This window comes from Brachyhypopomus gauderio, chromosome 5 (genome assembly GCF_052324685.1).
Source record: "Brachyhypopomus gauderio isolate BG-103 chromosome 5, BGAUD_0.2, whole genome shotgun sequence".
NCBI classification, from domain to species: domain Eukaryota; kingdom Metazoa; phylum Chordata; class Actinopteri; order Gymnotiformes; family Hypopomidae; genus Brachyhypopomus; species Brachyhypopomus gauderio.
The window spans coordinates 33,148,657-33,172,805 of record NC_135215.1 but is presented as its reverse complement, the minus strand read 5'-3'; the positions used below and the strand labels follow the sequence as shown (position 1 = coordinate 33,172,805).

The 24,149-nt window shown below is 43.1% G+C and overlaps 2 protein-coding genes across 12 annotated transcripts in view; both read right to left on the bottom strand.

Moving 5' to 3' along the window:
- The window catches only part of grm8b (glutamate receptor, metabotropic 8b), a 92,270-nt gene extending 91,322 nt beyond the window's left edge, over positions 1–948 (bottom strand). For both annotated transcript variants that reach the window (XM_077007283.1, XM_077007284.1), the window contains exon 1: positions 451–948. In XM_077007283.1, coding sequence (XP_076863398.1) covers positions 451–948 — 498 coding nt within the window. The remainder of the gene's footprint in view (positions 1–450) is intronic.
- On the bottom strand, positions 828–22,741 carry znf800a (zinc finger protein 800a). Of its 10 annotated transcripts, none has more exons than XR_013131055.1 (7): positions 22,468–22,741; positions 19,745–19,876; positions 17,029–17,124; positions 16,680–16,823; positions 14,495–16,361; positions 1,065–1,210; positions 828–953 (listed from the first exon to the last, which is right to left on the bottom strand). XR_013131055.1 is itself a non-coding variant. In XM_077007279.1 (7 exons), exons 2-6 carry the CDS (start codon positions 19,863–19,865, stop codon positions 4,478–4,480), a joined length of 2,271 nt encoding a protein of 756 aa, XP_076863394.1. In that variant the 5' UTR covers positions 19,866–19,876; positions 22,468–22,741; the 3' UTR covers positions 3,157–4,356; positions 4,466–4,477. The 10 variants fall into 10 exon arrangements, 6 of the variants coding, with proteins under 6 accessions (XP_076863394.1, XP_076863393.1, XP_076863392.1 ...); XM_077007279.1 differs by lacking the exons at positions 828–953; positions 1,065–1,210 and adding exons at positions 3,157–4,356; positions 4,466–4,520; XM_077007278.1 differs by lacking the exons at positions 828–953; positions 1,065–1,210 and adding an exon at positions 3,157–4,520.
- Positions 22,742–24,149: the final 1,408 nt, after the last annotated feature.

Genomic DNA, 24,149 nt, shown 5'->3' with positions numbered 1-24,149 from the left:
GCCTGCTAAATATAGTCCATGTATCAGACACTCAATTATTAATGAGACATGAAACAAGATAACCTGATAGCAGCATTTTGAGTCCCAAATGGAGAAGGACTGCATTTTCTAACCATCTAATAATAGCAATTAAATTAGACCAGACTATTCATAATTTATCTACATTCAAATAGGGCACATACATATTGTAAGTGAAGCATACCAAATTGCTACTGCAACCTAAATGCATTGATCATCATTACTGCAGTCTGTTTCCTGTTTAGTGCCTTGAGGGGGGCCAACGATTAGCGATCAAAATAGACTGCATAATGATATAAACAGATTGCTTAATAATGATAAATTGAATCTTTTAAAACTTGATTTAGTGAATTACTTGCTGTCCTAGTACCCGGTAACCTGGTAGTCTTTCATTAGTGGAATTTGCAGCTATGGATTGTGTTAAAAGCTCACCTTAAACAGACGCAGGATGTTTGCCACCATGATGGAGACAGAACTGGCAGATGCCCCAATCACGCCCACAATTTTGTCTGGCTTAGCAAAGATGGGCGGCTCCCCGCTGGCACAGCGCACGTCGGACGGGTCACGTTCGATGAGCGCCTGCACAAAGGTGAGCGACTGCTCCAGCGCGTAGGTGTCCCGCGAACAGGTGTCCAGGACGCGGGCGCCCAGCGTGACGTTGGGCAGCAGGTCGGGGTCCTTGTTGATGAGGTCGATGGCGAAGAGCATGGCCTCCAAACGATGGATGCCTTTCTCCTTCTTCAGCTCCCCACAGGGAGCTCCACGGTCCCCCCGTGAGTGCACCGGGAAGAGGCCCCCCAGTATGATGTCGCCATCTATTCGAATGGAGTGGGCGTATTCGGGAGCCGGGGGGGTGAGTAGGTCCAGGCGCTGGGCGGAGGGGCATGTCACCACTGTCAACACAAAGAGGCAGCCGTGCCACGTCGCCATGACGACTAGGGAAAGTCAGGAAGCAGGTGAGTGAGAAGAGGTGGGATTTAGGGCCCGGGGCAGTTACTGAAGCTCGGGGTGGCTTTGGAGGGGGTGTACGAAGTGAAAGTGTTCACCTGTACACCTGAGTGTTGCAGCAGAGCTCTGCAGGGGGTACTGAAGCAAAGCGATCATTCTCCTCATCTGTGAGTAAGATGTGGCGTATTAGTCATGTACCCAATAACACTGACTGGCATTACAGGTCGGACAGACCTCCACACTCCTGCGTACGAAACAGAAGAACACTGAAATAAGTTATCACCACCAAGAAATGTGTGTCATTTGTATGTGTGTAGTATGTGTAGTATTTAAATAAAGATGTATAAACAGAGAGCTGGAAATATTTGTGTGTGTAATCAGTTGTCTATATGTTAAACAAGCAGAGACTGCATAACTGCAAAACAGATTTGATTAAGGACTAGCAAAAACAGTGCACATTCTTACAGCCTTTATAATGAGCGTCAGTGAGATATAAACGCTGTGCTTTCTGAGTACAGAAAATATGTTAGAAAAAAAGTGTTTTTCTGTCTCTACCTCTTTCTTTTCACACACGCACACACAGTTTTACTCCTAATTTTTCGCAAATCCATAATGATATCCATTGTAGTCTACTACATAGATACTTATATATAGACAGATATATAGATATATCATCCTTGTAGCCAGTGGAATCAATTAAACTAAAACAGATTTGTTCCATCACAAATTATGGAACGCCAAATGCGCTTCTGCTCATGAGACTTGATAATAACGATTCAGAAAGAAAGCATGCACGCTGACATCCTGAACAATCTCTCAAAACGATTAAAGAAGGAGTCCAAAGCTCACAACACAGCACAGACAAGTCACACACAACCTCGCAATATAACATATAGTTTTAAAATCGAAATTATAAGATTGTTGACCCATGTACAATACCTTAAACATATTCACAACCGATCTTCATTAAGTATCAAAATGACAAGGTAGGTTTCCTTGCTTGCTTCTTACTTATAATTTATTTAATTGAGTATTTACTATAATACGATAGTTTGAACATCTTTTTCTCCCGCAGTGGAGACGTTATGGCTTTTCCATCTTTTGTAAACATTCATTGAATAAAGAGAAACATCACCTTAGTCACTGCCAATGGTGCAAAAGCTACTGTCTGAAGAAACATCTATCGCACACATACATCTTCCAGTCGATCATTGCAGTCCAGTGAAACAAAGAAAATTCCAACACAGTTATACTTTGTAATGCTTCAACCGCATCGCGTTTTAAAACAACTGCACTGTGAAAGGCATAAACGAGACAACATTTATCTACCTCGGTGGTTGCGCTCCGGTTCTCCTTTCCCGCCTGCTGGAGGACTGCGCGAGCCTCCGCTCTGGTTCTGAAACGGACAGCGCACAAAGCGCAGCGCGCGCGCCAGTCCTCACAACAGAATTCTTCAGCACTCCCACTCGCACGTGCGCTCTGACTACTTTGTGTTTCCCTTCATGCTCGTGGTGACATACCGATATAAATCAATACACAGAATTTATGTTAGCAAAAGTCTAACATCATTTTATCCACTTTAAATGAAATGCCAAAAGGCGATAATTGACAGCAAACATTAATTTTGGCTCAGGCTATGGGGGCTGATGTCAAGTTTTTCCTACCTCTGAGTATTTTCTCATTAATACAGCCATATTGCATAACAGCTGTGCAAACTGAATAGCTCAGCTGCCGATCTGTATTTGCAGTGGTTTTCTGCAACAAGCATAATAGCGCTTGTAAAAAGAAAAAAAAAAAAAGAAAAATGATGTGCGTGCGCCATCTGGTGGTAACTCCGTTGTATCAGATTACAATTTGTGGGTCAAAGTGAACATGTACTTCTATCTACCATTAATTAGGTTTTAATGTATAGCTTATAATGAGACATATTATGCTAAAGAGGTCTTATCAAGATTCCGAGTGAACTTTCTTAAACCTTTCTAATATTTAATGGCATAAATGGAAAATCAAATTTAATTAAATCCCACAAGTGATTTGAATATAACCATTGATTATTTTATTTTGATATATTAATTGTATTTTTTATACTGTTAATGGACAAATTATTGGTGTCTATAAACTACTGGTGCATTTAGTGACATGGTTACATGAGAATAAATCTGAAAAAAGATCACAAGCAATTAGGAAATGTGATTTTAATATATTTATTGAGCAAAATTAATTCTATTGAAACCAGGGATACAAAGAAGAATACTGTATAATATATACACTACAAGTATTGGGAACTACTTTAGAAGGTTACACCTCATTAAAAAAATTAACATAGCGTCAATAAGTGTTCAGTATGCATTCCAAGCTAAAATTATACTTAATTTCATCTAACATTACACTCCTTCAAATTGTCTTAAGTTATCATTGCATACTAAGGTATACAAAGGTCATCTTTAGGCCAAGATATATTGTTAACTATGTTGTTAGCTAATAGTAACAACACTATACAAAACAAGTGCAGAAGTATACGGTAAAAATAAACAACTTAACAAATAGTTATATTTCTTTAAAGAAAAAAAAACTGGTCTTAGCACAACCTGAGCAGCACTGAGTTAAAGGCCAGCAGAGATCAGAGCACATACAGTAGCCATATATTTAGCAGCCTTCCCATTCATAAAGGAATGGCAGAAATGTATTAAGCATTTAGAGCCAACTCTTACATTTAGAAAATGACAGTTCAGTTTAATTAACTTAGTTCTTAGATTTTTTTAGGAAAAAAAAAACATTCAATTAAATATTTACCCAAAGTGTCTGAGGAATGTGGTAGTTCAATATAGTCAGTTTTTGTGGTGATGAAAGCTTGTGAACCCGTTTGAACATTCTGGATTTTTTCATGAATCATTCCTGAAATCTAAATCTAGAAAGCAAAAAAAGTCTCATTTAACTAATACACATTTTGCACTGCTATTTCTTTAATTGTTGAAACAATCAATGTATTGATTGAAAGAGTATTTGAAGTCCTGGGATAATTGTGTCTTTTAAAAGGGTTCATTAAAGTCCAGTGTTCAGAAGAATTCTGGATTTTACTTGCCCTGCCACAAACAAAACAACAAAAACAGTCAAACAAACGAAAAATTCCAACCACACAACACAATTTTGATGACGTGTCCTTCACATGTGAGTTTTGTGGCAATGTGCAATATGATGCAATGTGATCAATTTGGCCCAATTAAAGAGAACCTCACAACACTGGAAAACTTTACAAAAGTATATTTTAAAGACTTGTACCTTCAATGGTCCACAATCAGGCAGCATATAGTGGATGAAATTCATAAATGTGCATAAGCTCCCTAAAAATGGACATCCTTTTAAGATCACAGCAACGTGACAATGGAGAATCTTCAAATGAGAGAGAGAGAGAGAGAGCATTGCTTCAACAATGTTCTGCAGACATTGTTAGCATAGATAAAGGTTCATAATGTTATGTTTGAAAACTGAATGCCAATACCAAGACTGCAGTTCAACTGTGAAGCTTGGCAAAAACCTCAGTCCTACTGAAATACCTACAGTTATACATGAATACAAGAAATGTTGAATTTATTAGTTCATTTGACTAAACACTTAACTGCAGGTGAGGGCTTACAAGGAACAGAATATATTTGGTAAATACAGGATTCATATTCTTTTCCAGGAGTGATCTTGACAATTTAAACTATTTGTCACAATAAAGATATGACACTCAAATGTTTTGTTTTGTTGAATCAAATGGCATGTATCATTTATAATGCATACATTTATAACATTATATTAATGTTTAATGATTAAACAAAGACAATATTATGAAATATTGGAAATCAGATGACATCTTAGGATAATTCAGGGGAAAATCAATATAATTTCAAAAGGGTTCACAAATCTCTCTAACTGTAGATATCCTAAACATTTTACATCTGTGTAGTGTAAAAAGTAATCAAATGAAACTTGTACTTAAAGAGCTAAATACATCCTGCATCTAATCCTCTATGCATTCACTTATCTGTTTCAGGTGGAAAATCAGGAAGGAACTCGTACTGAGATTTGTACATTTTTAGACTAACATAAAAAATCAAATCAGATGAAATCAAATCTAATTTAAACCTAATCTACATTGCTACATCATTCGATGGTAGGTTGACTAAGTCATAAAACATACTCAAGTAAAGGAATTTTCAGTCTATTTAAAATATAGACAGTTCAAGTAGCCCTCTAAAACATCTAGCCCAAGAGAAAAGATGGCATGTTACTCAACCACTTAAGTTAACCTGAAATGTAATTAAATGATATTAGCTTACATTTGAGCCATCAATAGAACTGCAGTATCTCTCTAATCAATCAATCAACATCTTGATGTAAACTACAATGTATTAGGATCCATTTTCTTCTTTTTGAAAGACTATAAGTCTATAAGTTGAGTCATAACCAACAATTGAGGTGTAAATATCAAGAACCTATGATGAACATAATTGAAAAAAATAAATAATAATTAAAAAACTGCATCTAGTGGTGAGTGACCATATGTAACTAAGTTAAATCTTCACATAGTACTTCAGTTAAAATAAAATTGTCACAATACTCAGAAAGTACACATTCTTTCAAATTCCTAAGTTGTTATAACTCAATAAACATAACTCGTGGCTCTCTAGTGCTAAAACAGTGATAACTGTGAGTGATAACCACTTTTAAATGACTTGTCATGTGATATTATTTGTTTGGTCACAGCGCCATCTGTAGTACAAAACCAAAACAGAACATTTGGTGTTTGTACTCTTCTTTCAGGGTTTGTATTGATCCTTCCACTTAAGTGTGATCCTCAGTCTGTTAAAGCTTTCCATTCCAACGATTTCATTTGATGAACATATACACAGTCCAGTTAAAATGCAAAGTATACAGAGAAAAAAAAACAATCTAAAAGGAAAGAGAAAAGAAAGAAGTTACTCCTTTAATGGATACAGTGGTCACTGGTCATTCACCCTAAAATGACATTAGAGAAATCAATCAATTCTAATAACATTTCTAACAACATTCTACAACATTTTAAATTACATTACTCCCCATATTTTTGTTGCCCTTACCACTGGTTAATGCTGATTTTGCTTTTTGAAAAACAATAACCTGTTTATGAATTACTTTTGGATGCCGAACTAAAGATTATTATCAGAATATCTCTACCACAGTTTTCTGTTTGTTACAGTATACTTGTATGTCGTTATATATATAGCATGAAAAAGCAGTCCAGAGGAAAGAGGATCTATTGGCAGACTACTGCTGGATATTAACCAGGAATGTTCCGGAGGCCAAGTAAGTCTGTACTAGAGGTCTGCACTCCCGCGGTAATCCCGCGGGTCCCGTCAGAATATCTTGCGGCACGGGACAGAATTTAATTGTTACTGGCGGGAGCGGGAGTTTAATTAGTCCAGGCGATGCGGGAGCGAGACCACATATACATGTAGAAAAATCCCGCAAATTAATAGTCTAGAAAATTATAATAATAACAACGCAATGATTTCCATGCATAAGGAACAGGAAGAAAACAACTAATCATTCAGTAAGTAAGCAATAAACTAATTCAAAATATTGACTAAGTAACTGATCACGTGAACATGAAGTGTGCGTCATTTTGTCATTTTGATACAGAAATGGCAGAGACTGTGTAGACGGTCAACCAGTTTCAGCTGTGGGAAATTCAATTAAAACAGGCGAATACACCACAATTAAGCCAACTACAGGAAAGTCTGATGTATGGAAGTAATTTACCATTTGCTTGTTGTGATAGATGTCAGAAAGTGTTGGTGTACGTCACCTGACGGCATGTGTTTGGACTGTGGTAAGAAATGGGACAGCATGATCCATCGCTATATTGCTGTTTTAATAAATACATAAGAAAATTTTAAGTACTAAATTTAATTAATTCAATTCATATTAGGATTGCGGGCGGGGGTGACAGAAATGTGTATGTGGCAGGCGGGTACGAGATTAAAACAAGTGATTTTTTGGCCTGAGCAGGCGGGAGCGGGACTAAAACAAGCAATAGCGGGATTAAAACAAACGATTTTTTGGCGGGAGCAGGCAGGAGCGGGACTAAAACAAGCGGGAGCGGGCGGGAGCGAGATTAAAAAAGCAGTCCCGCGCAGACCTCTAGTCTGTACACATTCTAAAGTGTAATAATAGCCTTATTTTTAATAATTAATATATCCTTAATGTACAGTAATGCAGTTTTATTACTGCTTTAGCTCATAGCAGCTTTGCTCTGCAAGCTACAGTATGCTTGATACTATTGACAAAAGTGCTATGTATAGACTATTCTTACAGATAGACCTAGAATGTTTTGGATTCTCAGGAACAGCCTTAAAATGATTAATTTCATATCTGCAATGCAGGTGTTACTTTGTCGAAATAGAAAGTAATGTTTCTTAGTCTGCTGATGACCTGTGGTGTACTCCAGGGATAGACTCTTGGACCGTTCTTTTTTTACTTATACACGCTTCCTATTAGCCAAATTTCACTTTACTTAAATTACTTACTTTACATACTTTACTTAACTGGCTCCCTCCCCAAACAACTATGGTCCTCTCGCCTCACTCTGCATGTGCCTTTAGCACATTGCTAACTGGATGGATAAAACCATTCTGAACTTGAATTAAGATAGATTATTCTATTTGGTAACAGCGGTAAGAGTCACAGAGTAGCTGCCCATTTGGACTGAAAAACCCCTAAAATCTTAAAAGTTCCTAGCTCATAACCTTGTCGTAGTAATAGATTCTGATCTCAGTTTTTTTTATTAATTCACTCAAGGCAAAGAGAACTACAGTAGGCAGCATTTGTAAGTAGAACCAGTTGTCAGAGAATATAAGCAGTGCCCAGTCAGGAAATGTTTTTAAATCTCAGAGGTGTATAATCCAGGTTGAGAAAGTAAAAGTCCTCACCAGGATTTTGCTCTGTTAAATCTAAACCAAGTTCTATAACTAATATAACTGTAACCGAGCGGTATTACTTGGAGGAATTAAGAAATAATGACGGAGACAGCAATGTAGAACAATCTTCAACTCTTTACTTAGAAATCTCTCTCCCCGCTTACAGGCGCTCTCCCAGAATTCTCCTCAAAAACTAGTGCAACTCCCAGGGGACAAAAAGCATTGTTAACTCCCCCCTGTCAGTTTTTCTAAACAGAATACAGTCTGCTACATACGTCCCCCCCTTTTAAGAATAAACGTCCTCGTTTATACCCGAAAGATACCTAAAAGAGAAAAAACCTTTAAATGCCAACAGCATTATACAAAAAAACAGTTATACAAACAAACAGTGCTTTTCCTTCCTCTCATGTATTTCCTCTTTTCTTTTTGTTACTCTTTTTTTTTTTAATGTTACTCTAATACAAAGTCTCGTAAGTGACAGGGAACCCTGCGTTCCCTCCCAAGCCTGTTCCCCATGGTACCCCACAACCCTGAGTTCCCCATTTCTGTTTGTCCATCGGATATATTGGGCATCCCAACAGGGTCAGTGTGTGTGGACATAGCCTCTGGGGGGGCTGGGGAAGGGGACAAAGAGCGGTCAGCAATCGGGGCCTGCTGGGGCACTCGGACTGGTAGTGTGTATGGACGCAGCCTGTCATAGTGCACCACTTGGCGTCGCTCCGTGATATCAAATGGATTTGCTATGCGGTACGTGAGACCTGGAACGCCTCCTGAGTCCATCACTTCCATGACCTGATACGGCCCTTTCCAGTGTGGGGCTAGCTTCATGCGGCTCTCCACTGGGTTGTTAAGCCACACCATAGCACCCACTATGTAGGGCTTGTGCCGAGTCTTCTCGTCATGATACAGCTTTTGACGCTCGTGTGCTTCAGCACCCTGCATTCTAGCCCTGCTGAAAGCAACTCCCAACTTCTCCTTCAGTGAGGAGACAAAATCAGAATAAGACCCCGATCTCTGTGAGTCCACTGCCCGGCTAGGTATCAGTACCTCAGCGGGCACCCTTGCCTCCCGTCCGTGAGTGAGAAAATAAGGAGTGAAGTGTGTGCTAGCGTGTACAGATGTGTTGTAGGCAAACGCTACTTGTTTCACATACTCATCCCATTCACCCCCACAGTGCAAAAGAGTTCTTGTTAATTGTTCAATCAGGGTCTTATTAAAACGCTCAACCATCCCATCTGATTTCGGATTGTAGGGTGTGGTACGCGTTTTTGTGATCCCAAGCAGATGACAGAGAGATTGTACCACTTCTGCCTCAAACTGCCGCCCCTGATCACTATGCAGTCGCTCTGGTACCCCATGTACTAACACATAGTCCCCAAATAGACACTGTGCCACAGTTTGTGCTGTTTGATTTTGTAGTGCATACAGATTAACAAATTTAGTGAAGTAATCCTCCACCACTAACACATACCGATTCCCTTTGGTTGTCACTGGTAACTCCACAATGTCCATTGCCACTCTTTCAAATGGCGATGTTGCTGAAGAGCTCCCCATGGGGGCACGATGTGGTGGCACTGGGGATCGGCGTCTTTGGCATGCCTTACATTGCTCACACCAGTCCCTTATATCTCTGAACATGGACGGCCAGTAGCAGATTCGCCGTGCTTGTTCCCATACCCGCTCTGTTGCGAAGTGAGCTGAGGCTGAGCCCCCATGAAGCTGCTGCAACACCTCAGGAACCAGAGTGGAGGGGACCACAACTTGTGTCACCCGTTCTCCTGTTGGGGAAGAACACACTACACGACATAGTAGTCCGTCTTGTACCTCAAGGCGGTCAAATTCAGTCCAGAACTTCCTTAAGCACCTAGAGGCCCCCCGTAGTCTTGCTTTTGGTGGCTTTTGGGCGTTCTGCACCCATTCCAGTGCTACTTGGATTTCCTTGTCAGCTTCCTGTGATGCCCTTATGCCTGTCGCATCATGTGCCAACCCTAGCAGCAACGTCAGGCTTTCTGGGTCCCCCCTTTCGTGCGTAGCTGCCGTCCAGTCCTTGGATGACGTACTAGTTTCTTTGTTAGTTGGGGTTCCTTGCGTTCGTGGGTCTGATGGTGTTGCCTGTATGGTGTTTACCACCAGTACACTGTTCATGTTGTTTGATTTACTGCTACTTGGGCACTCCCGATCAGGGCGCCGGGAAAGAGCATCAGCGTTCAGGTGGCGCTGACCATCCTTGTGTGCAATCTCCCAGTTGTACGGCTCCAGTTCCAGAATCCATCGGCCTCTCCTTCCTGTGGGGTCATTATCAATGGCCATGCGCCGCAGGCTCAACAGCGGGCGATGGTCGGTCACGATGGTAAAAGGAGCCAGTCCAATGTAGTGTCGAAACTCTCTCACAGCCCACACTATAGCCCACAGTTCACGATCAAAGGTGGACCAACGACGCTGAGTTTGATTCAGTGACTGACTAGCGTACGACACCACCTGCTCCACTCCCTCTCTTTCTTGTGCTAGCACAGCACCCACAGCCTCCAGGGATGCATCTGTGAACACCTTAAATGGCACTTTGAAATCTGGTAGGGCCACTACCGGAGGTGATGATAGGACATTTTTTAGATAATTGAATGATGCTTCACAATTGACTGTCCATTTGAAAGGCACATTTTTACCCATCAGCTGATTCAGAGGAGCTGCATGTTTTGCAAAGTTCTGCACAAAACGCCTGTAGTAGGAGCACAGACCTACGAATGCCCTTACTTCTGATGGAGACTGAGGAGTGGGCCATTTCTTGACTTTATCTGTGTTCTTTGGGTCTGGTTTTAGTCCATCCTGAGAGATCAGGTGACCTAAGAACAGCACGTGATTTCGGGCAAGGTGGCACTTTGAGGGGTTTAGTTTTAGTCCTGCATGTTGGATTCTTGAAAACACTTCCTCTAGGCTTGCAAGATGTTCTTCAAATGAGCCGTTATAGAGCAGTATGTCATCTAAATAAACCATGCAAATGTTCCATGGTAGACCCCTTAACACTAACTCCATCATCCTTTGGAAGGTGGCGGGTGAGTTAGATAATCCCATGGGCATCGACCGCCACTGGTATAAGCCCCGCCCCGTGGTGAAGGCTGTTTTCTCCCTGTCTTCCTCTGCCACTTCGACTTGCCAATACCCATTAGAAAAATCCAAAGTGCTGAACCAGGCTGCCCCCGCTAGGGCGTCTAGTGTGTCATCTATGCGTGGCAGAGGGTGACAATCCTTCACGGTCACGCTGTTCAGACGCCTATAATCAACACAGAATCTCCAACGGCCACACTTTTTTTTCACCAGCACAACTGGGGAGGCCCACGGGCTACAACTTTCCTCCACTACACCATCTGCCAGCAAGTCAGCTACCTGTCTTTCAATCTCCGTTCTTTTTTCTGGCGACGTCCGATACGCGCGTTGCTTGATTGGGGGATGATTCCCTGTTCTGATATGGTGCTTGACTAGTCTACATTTGCCTGTATTGCGATCGGACGTGTTGAAGATGTCTTTATACTGTAGCAGTATTGCAGACAGAGCTGTTTTCTGTGATGATGAGATGGGGGCATCCTCTAAGGACACAGGTGGAACTGCTGAATCCGAATGGGAGGTAGCTCTGTCTATTCCTTTGACATCAGAGAATGGCAGTGTCTCTAGATCAGACTCATCCACCGGGTAGAATTCCCCCAAATGAGACCCCGGCTGTAACACAATGTCATTCTTAGTAGGGTTTAGCACCCGAGCACAGGTTAGCCCATTCTTGACTGTGGTGACTGTGTGAGCTACCACCAAGTTTGATGTGTCTGGAATATTAGGCTCTAAATAGCCAACAAAATCTCTTGAGTAGGCTCCTGATGGGCCGGGTGAGCTGACGATAACAGGCACCATCACCTCACTAAGAGAGGGAAATGCCATAGCGGTGGCGACAGACACATTACAGCACACAGGGGTTAGATCTTTTCCTGTAAGTAGGGGAATGGTGGCACCCCATAGCTGCAATCTAGCATTTGCAATGTCTAGTAGAGCGTGACTTTTCACTAAAAAGTCCCAGCCCAATAACACTGCTTGAGTAGTTTCTCTCAGCACATGGAATGTGTGTTGCCATGAGTCGGAGCCTATGCAGAAAATAATCGAAATAGTGCCCAAGGTGTCAAGCATCTGTCCGTTCACTGCTCGGGCAGCTACGTAATGTTTTTTAAGGGGGCGACTGCGGAGTGCTGGGACGGACATGCGAAATTCGGCACTAATTAGTGATACGCTGGACCCCGAGTCTATTAGCATGGGGACTACTGTGCCCTCAATTACCCCTTTCACATACGACACTGGTTCGTCCCCTTCGACACTATTTACAAAATCGTTCATGACAAAGTCATTCTCACCCTCATTCCTTGGTGGGCCCTGCATGGGAATGACTGATGTTTGGGCCGCAACCTCAGTCACATTCCGTTTCCCTGATGCTGAAACTGCCCCTCACTGCGTGGTGAAGCAAAACGCACACCTCTTTTCCTGGTCGCCCCCTCAGAGTTGACGGTGCCCCGCCCCGGGCTGGGGCTACGCCGCCTTGGGTACCAGTTTGACGCAGCTTCGCCGTAGTACTGAGACTCCATAGGTGATTTGCAGTCCTGCTTGGACATGGTACCGCTCCTGTCGGGTGAGCGGCCTCGTTGCATCATATGCGGTGCTTGTGATTGGCATCCAGTGCCCCCACACATACAGTGACATACTCTCCTCCCAGGTGGCCGGGGTCGATGCCACTCAGCGCTATCCCTTGCCTTTTCTCTCCATCGCTGATTTTCCCCTGTCAGCATTTTCAGTTCCATTTTCATGTCTCTCATCTCTTCCGTTAGGTTACTCACCGCCCTGTGTAGTCCGCCCTGGTCTGAGGCGGGCTGGACGGCAGCTACCGGTCCTCCTCCAGCGATCGCATAAGTTGCCGTACCTCCGTGATCCATATAGTCCATTCGGATAGCCTCCCTCGCATGCTCGCACCGTTCCGCAATGAGCAGTGCCTCCTCCATGTCTGTCGCCCCTTGCTCGTGACACTTTGCTCTCAGTCCGGGGTCCAGACCCGCGAGGAACCGGCGAAATTTTTCCTCTCTGGTTGCATTTTTCCCATAGTCTGGAAACGCTTCCCGTACCAGCCGACTGATTTCAGCTGCATACACCACCAGACTTTCATGCCCTGCCCGCGGACGAGCAGCCAGGTTTGCTCTAAAACGGCCCAGGGCTTGTTTATGTCCAAAAGCCTCTTTAAGTCTTTCTTTAATTGCCTTGTAATCTGACTGTACTGTGGCGGGAAGGCTATCCCATAACAAAAATGCTGCTTTGCTCAATCGCGTTGGTAGAAGTCTCACCAGCTCTAGCTGCAGCGCTGTCTCTCCGCTCCCATCCACCAGAGCGTGAACGGCCACTTCAAACTGTCGCACCCAACACGAGAAGCTCTGCTTGTCGTCCTCGCCGGAGAATGGAGGAGGCAAGTCAATCCTCGCTCCTGTAGTGGGATAGTTTCTGTCATACCTATGACAAAGCCCTGGTTCATTGTCCTCTTCTTCCTTGAACCACATGTTCGTGTTTTTTATTTTTTTTTTTTTTTTTTTTTTTTTTTTTTTTTTCCTGACTGCCCGCTAGCTTTAGCTCTACCACGCTAACCGCACGACGACTGAAGTTAATTCGCTTATACTGAACAGATTTACCTATTAAATAAAACGACTATTGCATATACATCCCGACTGACTTCGCTTAGAATCCCACCGCTGCCACCAATGTAACCGAGCGGTATTACTTGGAGGAATTAAGAAATAATGACGGAGACAGCAATGTAGAACAATCTTCAACTCTTTACTTAGAAATCTCTCTCCCCGCTTACAGGCGCTCTCCCAGAATTCTCCTCAAAAACTAGTGCAACTCCCAGGGGACAAAAAGCATTGTTAACTCCCCCCTGTCAGTTTTTCTAAACAGAATACAGTCTGCTACATAACTAACACTATAAGGTCCCTTTATTTTAGTTTGTTGGGGACATTTTTTCATTTTTCCTGCCCAGTGTAATTAAAACATATTCCTATCCTGAAGCTTCAGTAGTTACAAATAACTAAAAAAGCTTGATTCTGCTTTGTCTTTTCCATCAGAGAGGAAAGTAACAATAAATAAAGCAGCAACTAGCTACAATTCTTTTACCACTTAGGCCCTATTGAAATGTATTTCCATGAGGAAGGTTCTTGTCAGTATACATTTGGTGAAAACATCATGCCAGTTTTTCTGGTGTTCAGGAAACTCAACCACCCAAAACGGTGCCTAATTTGCCCATTTCTATACCTCAAAGATATAATGAATGTCACAAAAAAAAATCACATTCATTTATTCATTTATCACTACTGGCAGTGTGAACGTTTTTTAATCTACACAAATGGTTGCACAGCTGTGCTTTTTTTTTTTTTTTACTTCTGAACAGCTTTTTTTTATCAAAGGCTACATAACATGCTTTTGGAACTAAATTAATGTTCAAAATAACTTTGGTCTGGCTATGGTGATCAGTAAATTAGACTGCATAAAATGTGGACTGATTTGAAAGAGTGACTCACCATATCAGTGCCTTCGAGCGCGTGCTCCTACCCTGGTCCTTAGGCCCTCCCGCTGCTTTAGTGATACTGGCCCTGTGACTTCGTCTGTGTGTCTCCAGGAAAACCTTTTTGGCAAATGCCCGACCACACATGTCACATCCGTGTAGGGAAAAGTTCTTGGTGACCCTAACCTCTGTGCTGGACTCTTGGCTTCTGGTGAATGGTGGACCTCTGCTAGGGGTGTGACTCCGAGTAACATGTGGATTCTTTGGCACTGGTGGTTTCTTCTCCTGTCTACATGCTTTGGTGGTCTGCGAAGGCTCTTCTTTCCCTGTGTTGAGTGATGTGAGGGCAGAATTCTTACGAGTATTTGGGGAGACTGAAGATACGGTTTTGTTCACAGCAGGGGACCCGGATTGGTGCTGCTGACTAGTTTTAGGTGGGACAGCTTCCTCTGGTGTTAGACTGCTGGGCGTGTGTACATAGTTCTTCCCAGAGGCATCCTCTTTTGACGACGCCCTCTTGGAGGTGCTATTCAGCACAACCTCAGCTGGTTTCTTCACTGCCCGGCTCTCTAAGGCCGGCATGATCTTGGCCAGGTAGCGGGAGGACTTCTTGTGAACCACGGTGATATGACGGATGACATCTCGCTTCCGCCGGGATTCATACCTGCAGATCGGACATCCGTAAAACTTGATATAGATACTGTCGTTAGCATCCATGTGCAGCTCGGTGATGTGCTTGGTGAGGTTCTGACTGGAGCTGAACTGACGCTTGCACAACCAGCAATAGATCCGTTTAAAGTCAAAACTCAAAGGGAGGCTTCCGCCGTCCTCTGTGACTTTGGGCTTTGACGCAGAGCACACATCACTCTCATCCGCGTCAGCTGAAGAGGACGGACTCAAAGGAAGAGCACCTTTCCCAGAACAAGCCACATTCCCAGGCTCAGTTTTCATTCTGGCTTTCCTCGTGAAGAAGGTACGAGTTGTGGCCGAGCCATTTTCTAATGTGTGAACCTTATGGACAATGCGCATGTGTCTCTTCAGCATCATCTGGGAGCTGTACTTCCTCTTGCACAACCTGCACCGGCAGGTCGTCGTGCTATACTCCTGTCGCTCTTGCTTTGTGGAGGCGCCCGGTGGTTTTGGGATAGTAGGGGGACCGTCGAGAGAGAGGGGCTGGCCGGGCCGAGTGGCGATGTCCGGTGTGATGCAGTCTCGCTTCAGACCACGGTGCACCTCGTCAAAGTGGCGACGAACGTTTGCCTTGGTAGCGAAGGATTTTTGGCACACGGGGCAGCTCTTGCCGGTAGTGGGCGGAGAGTCCTCCTTCCGCTTGGTCTTCACCATGGACAGCAGGCTGATGGGCACGGTGCGCGTCTCGGTGAACTTACGCAGCTCCTCCAGCTTCTGCCTGTGCATCTTGCGGCAGTGGCGACGTATGCTGCGCCTCGAGCTGAAGTCCTTCCGACAGAGGCAGCAGGATATCTTCGCTTCCTTCATCTCCGAGGCATTTTCCTCCTCATCTTCATCCCTTTCACCCTGTTCCACAGTCTCCGGTTCTTGGGGTTTCGGGTCTTCCTTTTCTGGAGGTGTATCAGCTGCCATTTCCATTTCGTTGTCGGTCTCTTGCTGCTCAAACTTTTTGGGGGCCACGGCGGATTTGCGGCGATGCTTTTTCTGCAGCCCCAAGTTGAGCGGTTGGGGGTCGGTTGGTAGGGATACGTTCTCATCCTCCTCCTTCTCCACAGACAGATGTTGGAACATAGCATTGGGGTTGCTCTCTATCGGTTCCAGCCTTATCACGTGTTCCTGCTTGTCGCTTTGAGGATAAACCGCCTCTAGAAAGTCTTTAATGGCTTGGTTCTGTCTGTTTGTCTGAGATGAATCTGCAAAGAGACACAATCATCTTACATTATTAACAATAAATGTATTTATGTATCCTAGTTTAGATGAACACGTGGCTTTTATCATTATCAACTGCTGGTGTCTTCAATAGCCAAAATCTATTATTTTGAAAAGCTGCAGAGGTATGCCGCAATTAATTTATATTTTACACATAAATCACTGAAAACGAACATATTATTAGTTTTAAAAAACTAAATGGAAAAGTAAACATACAATTCAAAGAATGAGTTCTGAAAAAAGAATTAATTCTGACATACAGATAATGGGTGAGGGAGGGGAAAGAAAAGACCAGTACAGACCATTTCGTTCAGGAAGTCCAGAAAAGCAGTAGAACTCTTTGTGTGTGACCAAATTGGGCAGACCACGAAAAAGGCTTCGGCAGAGCTTGCATTCAAAGATGGTGTCAACCTCCTTCAACAACATGTGCCTGAGCTGGGTCGTACCTGCAAAATCACCATCACAAACAGATGGAAAGTGACCCCCACTAAACAGAGGGTATTGCTTGTGCCTACAGCAAGGCAAGTTATAGCCAATGGAAAATATAGCAACCATATTAGCCTCTGTTACTGATAAAATGATGCTTAATCTCTCACAGGATTGTAGACAGAAGGAGCTTATCGGGGGGGGAAATGTTTAATTTGAGTGTACCTGAGCGAAAGCACTCGATTATTTGATGAATTCCTGATTTGGACGTCTGGAGTTGCTGCTGTAGTAGAGGTGGGTCTCCAGGTTCAATAATATGCACTAAAAGAGACAAAAAAGTAAAGATTAGTGTGCTGTATTTTAAATAAGAATTGGTATTTATCTGTATTTTGGACACCAATACAAAAACAAATGATTCTAAAAACCAAGCAATTATTAAGTTATTTTAATTATTGCCAAACCATGACAAGTTGGGGGCTTACAAGTCTAGAAATATTTTAACAATAGAGTAACAGGCATCTGGCATCACAATAGAACAACTCTGCACCAAAATTGTGAAATCAGCACATGTGAAAGTGTCACAGTACGGTGGCCCCTGCTGGCCATCTCCGTCTGCAGCAGCAGTATTTCATGTTGTCCTGTTGTTGTTGTGTTGTGTTCATCCCTCAGGTGGGCGGGGCCTATTAGGATACCAGACACCTGAGGGTCATTTGACTGTCTGTATATGTCTTGTACCAGTTGACTGCTGGTTACTGTATCCTTAATTTGGATTAATTCACAGGTTTTGTGCACTTTATCCATTAAATCCTTCCTTTTCCCTGAGACTGGCACTCCTCGCCCATCACAGAATAACCAGCCTACTTTCGGAAGCAGACAGTCCCCGTTACTTTTTCTTTCGTTTGTGGTCCTGTCTTGTGGTGTTTTTCTATGTGATATCAATTTGTCGCATGTGTTGTTTATGTGTTTAACATAGAGGTGGAGATAAGTCGGTCACCGCTCGTCCCGCCACGTGTGTGTTTGTTTGTCCAATGTTTGTTTGGTGACTTGAGCGTGTGACTGCATTCACTCTTTCCTCTGTTGTTTGTCTGATCTGACGTGTTTAGTCCTAGCGTGTTTTGTCTTTTGTTTTATGTCCATTCTCACAGCAGGGTTCCCCCTTAAATACATTTTGAGGGGGGCTGGTGGGGTCCCTAGACATGTAAAGTGATCAGGGTTATGTGTATGTGTTTCTGTACCATATTAGTGTGTGTGTGGTGTGTGTGTGGTGTGTGTGTGGTGTGTGTGTGGTGTGTGTGTGGTGTGTGTGTGGTGTGTGTGTGTGTGTGTGTTTTCTGCAGGGGTTTTTCTCCAGAGGTGGAAAGCGGCACTCCTGGACCTTGAGAGATCTCCAAAGTAGGTAGGAGCCCCCTGATGATGTGAGGTGGCCGGAGCCCCAGCCTTAAAGAGCCCCTCTGAGAGGTGAGGGCTGCCCGTACGTGTTGGGGATTAGAGGGCCCTGATCTGAAGAGCTTCTGCTGAAGACGGAGATACCCCCTTGTGGAGATACCCCCTTGGGGAGATACCCCCTTGGGGAGATACCCCCTCGTGCTCGGGGAGACCAGGTCATGGTCCCTAGCACTCCTCGGTAAGGTGGAGTAGTCCATTTTGTGCTATGCCTCTCTGGAAGTGGTAGGAAGCCCTGGGAATCTGGGGTGGGTGGAGTTGTCCACTCAGCGTGGAGCCTCCCCACAAGGGGAGATCTCCCCAGGAGGCTAGGGTGACGCCATGCTAGGGGTCAGCCCCGGGATGAGAGGTAGGTCCAGGAAGGGGACAGCCGCTCCCCGGGGAGGTAGCCTGCACACATGCACTGTCTGTGGAGGAAGAGCAGCCCGGTGCCTGCTAGGGCATAAGGGTCCTGTGACCGACTGGGCCGTGGTTGTTGTCTTGTTAATGGCCCGGTCAGTCCAAGACTCCGCCCAGGAAGGGGTGAACTAATATCTGTTGTTTGTGTGTTGCAGCTCTGTTGGAGGTGTGTCTCTGCCTTGACCTCACCCTCCCGCCTCTACGTAGTGTTAGGACACCCAACACCTGAGGGTCGTTTGTCTGTCTATATGTCTTGTCTTTGTACCAGTTGACTTCTAGTTAATGTATCCTTAATTTTGATTAGTTCACATGTTTTGTGTTTGTGCACTTTATCCATTAAGTCCTCCCTTTTCCCTGAGACTGGCATGATCTCTTCCTTTTTTGTTTGCACTTCTCGCACATCACAGAAAAGAGGACATGTACCAGTCAAATGGAGTCTTTCTATACTACTGAACATTTGAAATAGATTTTACATGTTTGTGTCATGTGGAATAACAATGACAGCTACTAGCTTGCATGTCTGTAATTTCTCCTTTGGGAGAAGGAACACTCTATAAGGTATTCAGTAATTACTGAAGCTGTTTGACTAACTTATTAACCATCCATCCTACAAGGATGGATACCACACACAACTCACAACTGTCAAAAGGAGAATTTAAAATATTTAGGTGTTGTGACATTGTCATCTCTTTGGGTGCCTCAGATGGCTGCACCGTTATTATTTTTTTGGCTTTTTTTGCCATGTTTTTTTTTTACGTAATGTATGAGGCTGGTGTATTTTCAGGAAAAAAATTGAGAATTTATTTACTTGAACAATGATGGCACAGGATAAATTTTTACCTCCAATTTAATGCCCAATTGACAAGGATTATAGATGGTGATAAATAGCAGGAGATCCCCAGTCCTGATGTACTGAGTTTATTTAATAACCATTTTTTTCAGAGATTTTTATAGATCTGTAATGAATATTTTTGAGGTTGGATTGGCTGATAATTTATTATATAACATTGTAAATAAGACTACATAAGGCACGTTTACATCACACGTGCAGACACAAAATCACCCATGTTTGAAGTATTTGAGAGTAAAGAAGGCTCACCTTGAGTTTGGCCACAACCTTCGTTGTGGGGTGCAATGGGCTGGCAGGAACAGATCCACAGTGTTTCAGTCTGACAGCACTTATCGTTGGTCAGGGTCACTGTAGCGCCACCTTCCTCCATCTCACAGACCTCTGCAACGGCACGCAAATATATATATATATATATTACCTATTAATTCCTAAAGCAGTGGATAACTAAAATCCCAACCAGTGATTTAGACCAGCTGATGAATGAATGATGGTTGATTGAATGAATGATTTGATTTGGATGAATTATTTGGATATACATAACAATCAGGTGCTGTAAATGTAAATTACATTTTAGAAAAAAGGTAAACAGAGGAACATGCAATTTTACTGTATGTAGTTCATATACTCTGCTGTGCTGAGTGAGATAAGGAGTATGTGTAAGTTTTAAACACTTTGATGAACACTTTGATAGTTGATCTAACACTCCTGAAATTATACTGTGACTAATCTTTATGTGGAGGCATTTTCTCTTAAAACGGAATCTGCTCCAGTATGAGGCAAAACTTAATTTCCATTCAAATCTGTAGGTCTGTGGACACGTACAACCTGCAAACTAAACTAAAATCTTACCTTCTTGCTAGTTAAAAAGTTATTGAGACACTCCTATGTTCTTTAATAGCAACATTTTAAACTGGACATTTGGTAGTATTAGTATTAGTATTAGTATTAGCCTACAGGTACAAGCAAGTAGCTACTTAAGGATGGCAAATAAGAAAGTCTCTCCCTCATGATCAATCACTATTTCCAAACTTTCACTTTGTCACACTTTCACACTTTTTACGAATTACGGCATGGTTTGTATTAGAAAAAGCATAAAATTAACATAGCAAACAAGGAGCGAATAATATTCCTCGGATTATTAATAATCCAGTCGAACACAAAGGATGCACCTGCACCTTCAGCCCAAACAGCAATGCCGGAAGTAACCTCACGAGACACGAACTTAAGTAGCGAATGTGACGAATGATTCCAACAAACACGTGAAACTTGACGAAGTTCTTGCTCGGCCCATTTGGAAGCAGGAAACCGCGTATATATTATTGCAAAAGCTCTCGCAGTGACAACCAACATCAACCGTCAATGCTAGCGAAAGATGATGCATCAGATATAAAAGTGAGGATTCATATCACAAGTATCGCATCGGTGCACTTACAGCTCCGTATTGTGGCCCAAAACAGTGACAGTAGAGCCACGATACCGGAACATGATGTTTTAAACGCTGTGCATTATGCGAGTCCCCTCTTATATGTCTGGATGTAACACGTTGGTCATTATAGGAGACCGGAGGGTCTACTTGGTTTGGGTTATTTATTTGTCTCTGGAGTGCACGTCTCTCCTCGCCGAACAGAACATTTCTTCTCAGGAACATGTTCTTGAGGACACACAAGTTCTTCAGCCACTATCAGAGAAGCCAGCTGTGATCCACCATTCCTCTCAAACACAGTACTCAGAACACGCTCACAGCAAACCATTATGGGCCGGACACATTCATCACCCTCAAAGTTGATCACCAAGTTATGACTCTGAATTAGCCAACACACGACTCTCCAGTGTTGTAGACGCTGGTGTCGGCCCGGTTCCACCTGGTGTCGGCCCGGTTTCGCCTTGTCCATGCCACGCAGTGGACATGTGTGTGGGTGTTGGTGTGCGATAACGCACCGACCACTGACAAGTTGAATATTGTCAACTAAACAGTTGTGTGCACACAGGACCCAAACGGACCTTAAAGAAGAACTGCGTGTGTGAGCCGGATTAAACGGATCATTGTCATTCCCTACTAAACTAATTCAGTAGTTCACTAATATTACCGCTGATCTTAAAGCCTGTCAGATGTGTTCGTGTGCACCATGTGCGGTGTGGGCCGTTCTGCGCAATACTGGGCAATTTTAGCGCAGACACGAACCCAAACCCAGGTGGGTTATGAACTTATAACGCAATTCACAGTGCACAACTATTTATCGCTCCCAAACAATAGCTCGCATATTTCTATTATCTTGTAAATCTCACTCTCGCAGGCGCAGTATGGCCTTAAATCCCCCGTGTTCCGGACCACAGTGATCCATATTATCTTAATGTAAAGAGAACCGGTCTCCAGAACCGAGCTGTAGAAGCAGCCAGGCTCGTCAATGTGATGCTCGCCAGCGTAAAGGCGGGCTGGACCGAGACGCCTATACAAAAGAGCGATCATGCCATTCATCCACCAACTTGTGTGGCTGTGTGAACGTCTAACGTGTAACCGTGCTCGCTTTTCGGCACATGACAGTGCGGAACCGCCGGAGCGGGCCGTGCTCCGGTACGGGACACGTCCGTGTGGAGGTGCTGCGCTTTGCGGTGCTGTGCCATCTTCCCCAAGCAGCTTTGGCGCACAGCTCTGGTGACCCTTCCGGCTTTACGCGTCTTCTCGTCGGATTTATTCCGGCACAAAGTCCCATAGCAACATCTAAATCGGTTCGTGGCTTTGGTTCGGCTTCGGTTAGCCTAGCGGTTACCAAAAGTGAACATGAGAGTTGATCTAAGCATTGGGAACAAGTGCGTTTCCCCGCACAGAAACACGGTCGGCGACGCCATTTTCTGCTCAGAACAACCACGCTCGGCCAGGAGAGGAAACGACTCCGGTCCGCTCCGCGGTGTCGGGCCCGAGTGGGCAACTAACGCCTCAAATGACACCACATATATCTCCCGAGTGCTCTTACCTTCGGTATAACGCGGTGCTCAGCCTCGGTCCACACAGGGACAACTTTGGGATCAGGGAGGAGGATGAACGGAGTGGATGTGGAGCCCGTGTCTCACGCCTCTGGTTCTGCCCTCTCGGAAGCGGCTTTTGTGCACTGAAGCTCCGTCCAAACGAGACGACTGTTGCGCAAAGGTGCAGTTAACGATCGGGGCGACAAAAAAGACCAGCGTCGTCTCCGCTTCAGACGGGTGCACATGGTCCCCAAATAAATACATGAGTTGAATTAAACCATTTTCTTTCCTTTTTGAATCGTTTGTTCGTATGGATATGGCTTTGATTGCAATAACCAAAAGAAACTTTTCCCGGCGTTTGGCACATAGAACAGTAGACCACTTCAACTTTGTAAATACAAAAATTCCTGTCAACACACTGTAGTTTATATATATATATATATATATATATATATATATATATATATATATATATATATAAGTCGATACTTTAAAATTTACAAGATAATCCATTTATTTAACTATTTCTCTATTGTCTGTTCTCTGTTATTTCTATGGTTTCCTGTATGTCTTGTAACTACTCTTCCACACAATTTGGTTAAAGCGTTTCTCCTGAGACGACAAATCCATTAATTGTTTCTTAATTAGCTGATCAGTTCACCGAAATTGGTAGCAGTTCAGTGGTCTGCCAAAACCACAACTGAAGTAACTGGTCTTCATGCATTCTGGACATTAGAACATGCCTATAAAAGTAGGAACAAATAGTGACGAACTGGTATGTAGTTCTTAATTATATACCTAGCTGAATGTGCACCGCCTACACTTCCCATTAAATCTTTTAAATACAGTATTTGCCCAAACACATTTCACTTTTAAAAATTGCATTCAGAAATAGCCAATAATTTGAATAACACAAGAGAGCAGCAGCACAGTAAATCAGTTCTCGTAAAAATATATATATTAATTTTACCCATTTAGGCCTAGTCTGTTAGGTTACATATATAAGGTTATATGCTGCAAAGATACCTTCAGAAAACATGCAAAAAATATTTACAATGCATTATGTAAAAAAAAATACAGTACAAATATGTCCTGAATACAAATATAATCTTTTAAACTAATATAAAGAGCTAAATAGACACACTTTATTATATATTCCTAATATTAGTTCTCTCCATGCACTGGTAACAAGGCAAGAACACCCTTCCGATGAAGAGCGTGTATATGCTCTTAGTAAATCAGGGCAACCAGTGTGCTCAGGCCTTCAAAAGGAAATGGGACAGAACCAAGATGGGCATCAAGTGTGCTGCACATACAGCTGAACAGAGTAGGTGATCATTTAATGTTCCTGTGCAGCAACAGCACTAAGTCCCACACCAAAACAACCACAGAATCCTCGGGAGTTCCCAGCACACACTCTGAGAATTAAGACAGTAAGATAAGACATGAAAACTTTAATTTCTGGTTTAATCACAAGAACTATATATATATATTTATCAGTAAGGTTCATATTTTCTTAAGCACATGTTGTACCAAGTTACATTTTTAATAGGGTCTTAGGTTCTTACATGGAATTATATAGCTGTTTTGGTTAAGTCATAAGTCATAGAATAAGATGATTCATGCATGGTAAGAGTGAAAAGAAAGAGGTATGGTGGAATAATCTCCAGTATTTATTGCAATAATATAA

Coding starts and splice junctions, on each gene's coding strand:
- znf800a (XM_077007277.1), bottom strand. CDS start 12,320: ATGCAGGGCCCACCAAGGAATGAGGGTGAGAATGACTTTGTCATGAAC. Junction 5,902..9,378: donor GTGACAACCAAAGGGAATCG/GTATGTGTTAGT, acceptor CTTTCCTTTTAG/ATTGTTTTTTTTTCTCTGTA.